We start from the raw sequence: 10,197 nt of genomic DNA on the forward strand, positions 1-10,197 counted from the left end.
ATTTGATTTCTATTTTAAATTATATGCATTTACGAAGCACAATTTATCAATATTCGAAAATTAATCAAATATTATATCAAATAAAAACTAAGATCGTTAGAATTATTAATGAATGTAGGAAATTAACATAAATGATAATTAAAAGCGAATCTTAACCATAAATACATTCCTATTCCTAAAATAAAAGAATTTATTTATTGAAATTTATTTGAATCTAACTTATATAATATATAATATATTATATAATATAAATAATATATTTGTTTGTATGTTTTTTAAATTACTTATGTTTTATCTACGAAGAGATTTTATCAACATTCGAAATTCGATCTGAAAATATTACTTGTAAAAAACTGTGTTTTCACCTTTCACACACAAGCAATGACAGTAAATCGATCGATTAGGGTTCCTAATCTACCGTTCGATTTCCCGAAGATACAATAATTGGAGGTTTACTCTGACTTCTTTCTCAGTCCAAATCGATTTCATCGTCAACAATTGGAAAATCAATTATAGTTTCATATATATAACGAATCTCCATTTGTAGGTTTCTGTTTACATTCTGTTCTGGAGAGAGAGCGCAAGAGCAACAACAAGAGCAATAAATCGTTGTCTGTGGACGCTCACATCTCCATTGCCGATCGCCTTGCTGCCTTCATCAACTCCTTTTCGGTCACCCTTCTGTTAGATCTCCTCCGATCAGGTAATTCTTCATATGGACGTTGTCGACATCACCGGAGCGTGTTGGATTTCGTGTTTGCTTAATTATTGATAGGATTTTGGTTGCCGAACTGATGGTTAACTTGCTTATTTATATTAATCCGGTTTTGTTGGTGGAGATCAAGTTTAGCTGTCTGGCTATTGACTGATAACGTCATTCTAAATTTGATTTCATCGTGTAGTCTGTATTAGTGCATGCTAGCAGCAGTTGAAAGATAATTGATTCTGCTATTGAATTGTTTGATAAGTTCCATGGATACAAATCTAATGTGAGTTAAACAGCAAAACTTGCGACTTTTATGTAGGAGTCACGGATTCAGTTTTTCCTAATTTTAATAAAAAAACTGATTTGGTTACAAAATTTAATTGATAGAAAGTATCTATTCAGTTGTTAGGTTCGTGCTGAATTGAACATTATATCATGCCAAATTTGATCTTTCATTTCATACAGATCTTCTTTATGTAAGTTTACAACTACTTCTGACCAATATTAGCCCTACAATTTTAATCTTTATGATTGCTAAAGCCAGTTCTACTTCTACCTAAACTTATCAATAAATTGTTCAAAATAGCAAAGCAAAATACACTTTATTAGCTGTGAGTGCATGAATTCTGGTGGTTTTGTTATTAGATCTCATTTAGTTCTAGATGTGAACTTATTTCTCATTAACTGCAGGTCTTAGCATAATCGGTTCTTTGCTATCCATATAACATTGTTACTAAACTTGCATAGGCAGGAGGTGCTTTTTCAATGTTAGTGGTCCACCGAGTTGCATTGTGGATCATAGATTGATATGAGCTTACTTTTACTCGACAGTATTTCTATATAAATTCACTTCGTATAGTTGCATTCCTGCATAAGCACCATGAAGTATAAATCCTACTAAGTTGCACCTGATTTTTGGGAAATGGAATACATGTTTATAGGATTCCAGGCCTAGATGCTTAGACCTCTTGTTGTAAAATCCGTAAAAAATGTATTGATAAGTTTGGCTAGATGCTCATTCTAGCCCCATCCAATAAATCTACCGAAAAGCAACATATGTATGCAAATGACCTCTAGCAGTTATGCTCAACATCAACATGTTTGGACTCTCTAGTCAAAGAAATTCAATGAAGAGGGGAAAGATTTGTACTTGCACGAAGCAATAAGCTTTGTGAAAGTGACATGATTGGGTTGAAATATGTGATACCCCCCCTTCTTCTCAAAATTCACTTTGTGTTTTGTTCAACATTGCAATCATCTACCGAAGATGGCTATCATTTTGTTGTGACCTAGATGGTTGAGAAGGGACCTTGCACATGGCCATATAAAAACATGATCTATGGAAAGTGAATATGTCGAAATATAATCATATTATATAAGTAGACAAAATCATAAAACAAGAATTACTAAAATTCAAGGGCTTTTTTTATATCAATTGTACTTCTCCTGTCTGTGTATACACAATGCATGAATGTCTATGCTGTGTGTTAGATACAAAATGATGTATAATATAATTTTGAGCTTCATCAAAAAATAACATGAATGAAATTGCATGATCTTGCAGATTATTTATGGAAGCTTAACAATAAAGTGATACAGTGCAACATAAGCAAGCAATGGGGACTGAAAATCCAAACCGTGTGAATACTTATCCAGGGCCAATTCCTACTCCTTTTGCAGCTCCTCGAAGCAACATGCCCATTTCTTCTTCTTCTTCTCATCCTGTGGTTGGATCAGAGGCCTCTGCTTTCAGGCCAACATCAGTCCCTGCAACATTAACTACTCCATTTTCTTCTCCTGGGCCCACGGTTGGATCCGGGACTCCTGGTTTTAGACCCATGCAACCAGGTAGGCCTACTCCTTCATATGGCCCACCAACCACAGGACCTACACAACGTTTCCCAACTCCACAGTTCCCCTCAGCAGCTCAACCATCCATGCCACCAACTTCCGGTGTGGGGCAGCCCATATTCCCTCCAACAATGAGACCTCCACCTCCCGGCCATGTTCCACCAATGTCAACCTCCCTAAATCGTCAGCCACCACCAGCACCAATGGGATCACCACCCCAAAGCTTGTACAGTGTTTCTTCTAGGCCAAACATGCAGCAACCTACACCCCCAACAGGACCACCATCTTCTTTACCTGGCTATATACAGAGTAACACAGTAACATCACCACCACCACCGCCACCACCAGGTTCTCATCAAGGCGGTTATACCCCTCAGCCAACCGCTTCTTCTTCTTTTCCTTCTCATCAAGGAGTTTATACCCCTCAGCCAACCGCATCTTCTCCTTTTTCTTCTAATCAAGGAGGTTATACCCCTCAGCCAGCTACATCATCTCCTTTTCCTTCTAATCATGGAGGTTATACCCCTCAGCCAGCTACATCTTCTCCTTTTCCTTCTACTCAAGGAGGTTATACCCCTCAGCCAACCGCATCTTCTCCTTTTCCTTCTCATCAAGGAGGTTATGCCCCTCAGCCAACCACAGCTGCTCCTTTTTCTTCTCATCAAGGTGCTTATGGACAACCTCCACCAGGAGCATCTCAACCAGGAATGTATGTAGGAGGCTCCGCACCTCCAACGGGAGCTATGGCGGGTGGTTTGGTAGAAGATTTTAGCTCACTTTCTCTAGGATCTACGCCTGGATCATTTGATGTTGGGCTTGATAGTAAAGTATTGCCAAGACCACTGGATGGTGATGTAGAACCAACTGCTTTTGCTGGGATGTATCCCATGAATTGTGATTCTAGATTCCTACGACTTACCACTAGTGCAATACCAAATTCACAGTCTCTGGTTTCAAGGTGGCAGTTGCCTCTTGGTGCAGTTGTCTGTCCCCTGGCAGAAGCTCCTGAGGGTGTGAGTGTTCCTGCACTCAAAGCAACTACATAGATGTTACATGTGGTATGCAATGAAACAATTGTTTTAATTTTTCTGCTGTTTGCTGTCCAGGAGGAAGTTCCCATAGTTAATTTTGCTACAACGGGAATTGTGCGTTGTAGAAGATGTCGTACATATGTGAACCCATATGTGACTTTTACGGATGGTGGAAGAAAGTGGAGATGCAATATATGTGCTTTGCTTAATGATGGTAATACTTTTAGTTCCTTTCACAATTACATGAACTGTTTTTCAATATTGGTGAGTCTTGATTGAAACAGTACTCTGACAATATATTGTTGATGTATGGGATTGTTTCTCCATAATGTGCCAAATCATTATTTTTATGCTGCTTCATCATCAGTTTAGGGAAGATTATTGATTCATCACTGTCGTGACTCATGTATGAAACCTTGTTACCATTATGATATTCGTGCTAAATAATTTCTATCTGTAATATACAGTGCAAAATGATTATTTTGCTCATTTGGATGCCACTGGAAAAAGAGTTGATCTGGATCAACATCCTGAGCTTACAAAGGGTTCTGTGGAATTTGTTGCTCCTGCTGAGTACATGGTTCGGCCTCCAATGCCACCACTGTACTTTTTCTTGATCGATGTATCGATATCTGCAGTTAAAAGTGGAATGCTTGAGGTAAGCTTTTTCTTTAGATATATTCTTGGAAGCATGTATATATTGTTCTTGGCTTGTACATGTTATGTAAGAATAGGTGCCTACTACCTACAGTTATGTTTGCAGGCATGAAATTGATGTTGTGCAGTGATGCAACACCAGTTGTTTTGCTGGAACATTGACCAATTTATGAACAAATGTGTTATGGGACCCAAGGGGATGCAAGTTCTAGAGTATGCTGGCTTGGTAGATTAAAATAATCATCTTTATAATATTTTTGTGTGTGTTGAAAACCTAGGAACACAAATTATGAAACCAATTTGTGATATTTTTAAAAAAATTTCAAGATGCTCAATACATATTGCATGAAGAACACAATCAATTGGGCTGCAGAGTATACCAAGATGCTGTTTCTTTTTGACTTACTGCAGAAAGAACGACTTAATAGAAAAAATCAGGGAAAAGAGGGTTTTGTCATTAAGACCCAACTTTTTTACAAATTTGCCCATTTCTGTTTCACCCTGTCATTTCCCCTAGTGCGCCATCCATTTCCTAAATGTTTTTTAGTTAATTATTTTGTATCTATAAATATATGATTATTCACTTCATACTTGTATAATTATATCAAATATTATTTATTTATTTATATAAAATGTTTAATAATCTATATCCTTATTAATTTATTATATAGAATATTTTTCACTTAAGTATTTCATAAATCTATAATTTTTGATTATTTAGAATTACATGCTGAATTATCAAACAGACAGTTCAACAGTAATTCTAAATAGAAGGTTAAAATGGTCATTTATTGACGGTATCTGTTTATACATCACTTTCTCGTGTTAGATATCGTACATCATTTAATCCGACAAAACTTTATCTAGACAACATATAATGAAGAAAAAAAGTGACAAGGCCTAAATGATTTACATTTAAAGGTAGGAGAACCAGTACATAAATTCAAGCATGGAAGTAAAGTATTGACTGCATATAGAGTTTCATGACAATAGTCTTAAGCTGCCTCATTATTATTACATACACTAAGGATCATTAATTCATGACCATCAAGATTATTTGTAAATAACAACCAAAAAAGCGGGGGCAATAAAGTCATGAACAGGAAAAGGTTAAATTGGTCATTAAGCAGACTGATTTTTAAGACGTCGTCCTCCTTAATTGACCTTGGAATCCTATTCAAACACATATTTCTTTGATTCACTGATTCATATATGATCCAAGTATCAAATTCCCATGATAACATTTATGCATTTCTTTTTGTTAGGTGATGGCACAAACTATAAAATCTTGTTTGGATAAGTTGCCAGGCAGCCCCAGAACACAGATTGGGTTCATTACTTTTGACAGCACCATTCATTTTTATAATATGAAGGCAAGTGATTTATAGTTTAACTGTTCACAGATGATTCCTTATTATAATCTTAACTGATGTTGAAGCATCTTTGTTGTTTTTTTTTTCCAGTCATCTTTGACACAGCCTCAAATGATGGTCGTCTCAGATTTGGAAGATATTTTTGTTCCATTGCCAGATGATCTCCTTGTCAACTTATCAGACTCTAGACCTGTGGTTGAGGCATTCCTGGATAGCTTGCCTTCCATGTTTCAGGACAATGTCAATGTTGAATCTGCTTTTGGGCCAGCCCTCAAAGCAGCTTTTATGGTTATGGTAAGAATCTTTCATCCTATATCCTAAAACTCAAGGAATTCAGTTCTCAACATTTCTTTCTTTTAGAAATACTCAAATACCCTTTTAACCCTCTAGAGTTTCACAAGTAAACGCCTCTTCTCGCTCGTGAACACTCACAAATTCCCTTCCATCTCCTGTCAACCAAACATGTGACAGAATTCAATTCCTACAAATTCCAATTCCTTTTACAGATAGATTCCAACTTCAAATACATTCTGCAAAATAATGGTTAATAGTTTTCTGGACTGATTCCAACTTCAAATACATTCTTCAAATTCAATTCCTACAAATTCCAATTCCTCTTCTCCTGGACTGATTAATAGTTTTCTGCAATAACATCATTAATAAGTTATGTTTTGTTTTGTTCAGAGCCAACTTGGAGGGAAATTGTTAATTTTCCAGAGCACTCTTCCCTCACTTGGTGTTGGTCGTTTGAGGTTGCGTGGAGATGATCTTCGTGTTTATGGAACAGATAAAGAACATGCTTTAAGAATACCAGAAGATCCATTTTATAAACAGATGGCAGCCGATTTCACTAAATTCCAGGTTGCAGTCAATATATATGCATTCAGTGACAAGTATACTGATATAGCTTCACTAGGTATGCACGCATGCCCAACTTCATTCTACAACATTTGTCTACTCTCTTTGATAAATGATATTTAGAAAATGACATCACTCTTGGGGAAATAAAAATGAAGGGTGATTTTGTAGAAAAAAAGGCTCTTCTAGCTTATGGGATTAAATTAAGGTCTTCAAATGAAAAAGAAATGTCCCCTTACTGTTATATATAAGTTTAATGTCTTTTGAGGATCAACAGTGTTGATTGTTGTACTTTTACATGCATAATGCACAGGTACTTTGGCAAAATACACTGGTGGGCAGGTATATTATTATCCAAGCTTCCATTCTGCCATTCATACAGAGAAGCTAAGACATGAGTTGGCTAGAGATCTTACTAGAGAAACTGCATGGGAAGCTGTGATGCGTATCAGATGTGGGAAAGGTTAGTCTACTACTTCTGAGACTGCCCCTTTTTCTTTTTTTCTTTTTCTCTATTAAGTGCCATCAGGATAAGTAATGGGCAAAAAATATTTGAAAAATAATTACAGCACATTTGGGAAAATGGAAGGAAAAAATAGAGGGTTTACTGCAAGAAATAGCAACTCACTTCTATTGATTTGTTTGTTATAGCATCGTACTTCCATTTCTTACTATTACAACCTTATACTTTATAGAATCTACCCAATTATAGCAATGTCGTTGAAATACAAAGCAATTTATACTTTTATAATTTCAAGGGGTAATTTATTAATAATAAATTTGTTTTTGAAAGTACAGTGCTTTAAATGGTAGGTTTTTTAAAGTACAATGCCTTGATAAGGAAAAATTGAATGTACAATGGTGTAATAGAAAGAAATTAAAGTAGGTTGTTATAATAATTAATACACAAGTATGTTGCTATATCTTGTATTAAGCCCAAAAGTAGATATTGTGAAATTTGTAAACAGTTGGAATAATGGGGAAAGCCTTGGTTCCTTGGCTTTATCTATGAAGCTGTTGTTTCTGCATTAAGTAAAAAACACCTATATATGGTTTATTTGTTAAGCCCATTAAGTAACAAAGAAGCAGTAGTTATGTAACAATGGTAGTTGCATATAATAGTTACCATTTTCAGTAAAAGACCGATTTTCTTTAATCTTGTCTCTGCAGGAGTGCGTTTCACTTCTTATCATGGAAACTTTATGCTAAGATCCACAGATCTATTAGCACTTCCAGCCGTTGACTGTGACAAAGCTTATGCAATGCAATTTGCTCTTGAAGAGACATTGCTCACAACTCAGATTGTATATTTCCAAGTGGCTTTATTGTATCCTACTACAATTCTTCAATAATATTTCTGTGAAACTAAACTTTTTCTATAACCCTAGCTTCTTAATCTGAATACTTAACCTAACCACCAAAAGATACACTGCATCTTGTGGTGAAAGGCGTATTAGAGTACACACCGCTGCAGCATCAGTGGTTGCAGATTTAGGAGAAATGTATCGCCAGGCAGATACTGGTGCCATTGTTTCCTTACTTGGTAGATTAGGTAAGCAAAATCTATTTATTTCTCCCAAAAAGGAATAAAAAAAGTGATTTTTTTTAATTTTTTTTTATGTTTGTGACTGTGCAGCAATTGAGAAGTCTTTGACGTATAAATTGGAAGACGCACGTAACGCGATCCAACTAAGAATCGTGAAAGCTCTGAAAGAATACAGAAAACTTCACGCTGTGCAGCATCGTGTGGGAAACAGGATGATTTACCCAGAATCATTAAAATATTTATCTATTTACGGATTGTCACTATGTAAATCAACCGCACTTCGTGGTGGGTATGCTGATGCACAGCTTGATGAAAGATGTGCAGCAGGTTTTACCATGATGGCTTTACCCGTTAAAAAGATGTTAAAACTCTTATATCCTAGCCTGTTACGAGTCGACGAGTATCTCGTGAAGGTAATTTATTTTATTTTGCATTTTTTTAGTTCAGGGTTTCAGTACATGGTGATGCTTTATGGTTTATGGTATACACAACGCAGGCACCTAGAGTTGATGGTGAATTTGAGAGAATTTGTAAACGGCTTCCACTCGTTGCAGAGAGTTTGGATTCACGAGGGATTTATATATTTGATGACGGTTTTCGTTTTGTGGTGTGGTTCGGGCGCATGCTTTCGCCTGATTTAGCCAGGAATCTAGTAGACGAGGATTCATCTGCTTCAGACTTCTCCAAGGTATGTTTGACCTGATATTTTAATTTTTAAAATATAATTTAACAATAATAATAATACAACTGATTATGATATGGGGTTTTTAAGAGCCAGGTTTGTCTGAATGAACGTGAGAATGAATTGTCGAGAAAGCTGATGGGGATATTAAAGAGACTCAGAGAAGGGGACGCGTCTTATTATCAATTATGTCATCTTGTTAGACAAGGGGAACAGCCTCGGGAAGGTTTCTTTTTGCTGTTGAATCTGGTTGAGGATCAGGTTGGTGGTATGAATGGTTATGCTGATTGGATAATTCAGATCCATCGACAAGTCCAGCAATAATATATTAAATATCCACCAGGTAGGTAAGCTGATTTTCTCTCTACTTATTTTATTGTTTGTCTTTTTCATAAATACATATATGCTGATTATCTGCTGGATTAACAGGGGGACTTCAAATCAAATACATGAATTTTGAATTAATTTTTATCACCGTTTGAGTTGATGCCAAGGACATCTTTTTATCGGGAACTTATCTATCCATCTAATATCTATGGTGGTGATGAGACGTCATCCTGTTTGTTTGCTTCTTCACCGTGGATTTTTGTTTCAGTAGGCTATATTTATAAGCTATATATATATATATACTCATACACGATCGTTTTCTTTTTCTTGAACCAAGGTTTCAAAGCCAACCTAGGCATGGCCCAACATAAAACCTTTGTTTTGTTGATTGATGAATTTTCATAGGAGATATGAAACGAGGGCGTACTTTTTTTTTTTGGAGGGTATTGTGTGTCATTTGATTTAGAGTAACGTTTGATAGACTAGTGTTGCTTTTTTGTTGCCAAAAACCTTGTGTGTAGTTCGTTTTTCCTGTCATAAAATTGTGGTCTAGATATGTAAACGTTTTTTCTGGTAAATTAACCATTTAATATTGAGACAACTGTGTATTGTATATTTGCATATACAACTTTTTGTTTTTTCCTGAAAATTGATTTAAGATGGTTGATTGCTATCAGTTATAAATTTTTACTAAATGAACCTATTAGATTAGATATTATTTTCTTTTGGAGGGACAATTTTTGATTTTCAAATGCGTTACTATGAACCTAGTATGAGTATTTGTTATTTTGGTCTTATTAAGATAGAATTTAAGATAGTTGATTTATATAGATAAATTTTATTAGTGCAAGTCATCAATTATTATATTTTAGTCACAATTGAAGTAACTTTATGGTAGTTGTAACTAAAAAGCGTTTTTTTAAGTCTAAAAAGATTGAGGGTAATTTTTATTAGCAATTATATACAGGTGGTACCAACACTTGAGGATCGAATTCACAATTCAACCTAAAGCTTAGTAAGTATATTACAGGGATAATGCCATAAAAAGCCTTAAGTTTGGCAAAAAATATCGGTTTTTCCCTCCTACAAATTTTTAGTTTGTTTATACCGCAAACTTGCCATTTTTTGTCGGTTTTGTCATTTCTATCTGTAATAGTAGGTTTCCA

General features: G+C 35.4%; 1 protein-coding gene across 4 annotated transcripts; it reads left to right on the forward strand.

The window, feature by feature from the left end:
* The first annotated feature begins 310 nt into the window (after positions 1–310).
* On the forward strand, positions 311–9,632 carry LOC145055610 (protein transport protein SEC24 A-like). Of its 4 annotated transcripts, XM_079003960.1 has the most exons (15): positions 311–450; positions 548–703; positions 2,271–3,570; positions 3,664–3,802; positions 4,056–4,246; positions 5,511–5,618; positions 5,709–5,912; positions 6,303–6,534; positions 6,790–6,939; positions 7,647–7,803; positions 7,901–8,028; positions 8,113–8,435; positions 8,519–8,710; positions 8,795–9,047; positions 9,134–9,632. In XM_079003960.1, exons 3-14 carry the CDS (start codon positions 2,323–2,325, stop codon positions 9,026–9,028), a joined length of 3,306 nt encoding a protein of 1,101 aa, XP_078860086.1. In that variant the 5' UTR covers positions 311–450; positions 548–703; positions 2,271–2,322; the 3' UTR covers positions 9,029–9,047; positions 9,134–9,632. The 4 variants fall into 4 exon arrangements, with proteins under 4 accessions (XP_078860086.1, XP_078860087.1, XP_078860085.1 ...); XM_079003961.1 differs by lacking the exon at positions 311–450 and having other exon boundaries at positions 457–703; positions 8,795–9,051; XM_079003959.1 differs by lacking the exon at positions 311–450 and having other exon boundaries at positions 457–703.
* The last annotated feature ends 565 nt before the right edge of the window (positions 9,633–10,197 follow it).

Source organism: Lactuca serriola, chromosome 5 (genome assembly GCF_051521515.1).
Source record: "Lactuca serriola cultivar US96UC23 chromosome 5, Lser_US96UC23_V15, whole genome shotgun sequence".
NCBI lineage: Eukaryota > Viridiplantae > Streptophyta > Magnoliopsida > Asterales > Asteraceae > Lactuca > Lactuca serriola.

Bases quoted from the DNA above. Each gene is read 5' to 3' on its own strand.
- LOC145055610 (XM_079003960.1), top strand. From the start codon at position 2,323: ATGGGGACTGAAAATCCAAACCGTGTGAATACTTATCCAGGGCCAATT. The intron at 3,571-3,663 runs GTGAGTGTTCCT...TTTGCTGTCCAG, and splicing joins TGGCAGAAGCTCCTGAGGGT to GAGGAAGTTCCCATAGTTAA. The intron at 5,913-6,302 runs GTAAGAATCTTT...TGTTTTGTTCAG, and splicing joins AAGCAGCTTTTATGGTTATG to AGCCAACTTGGAGGGAAATT.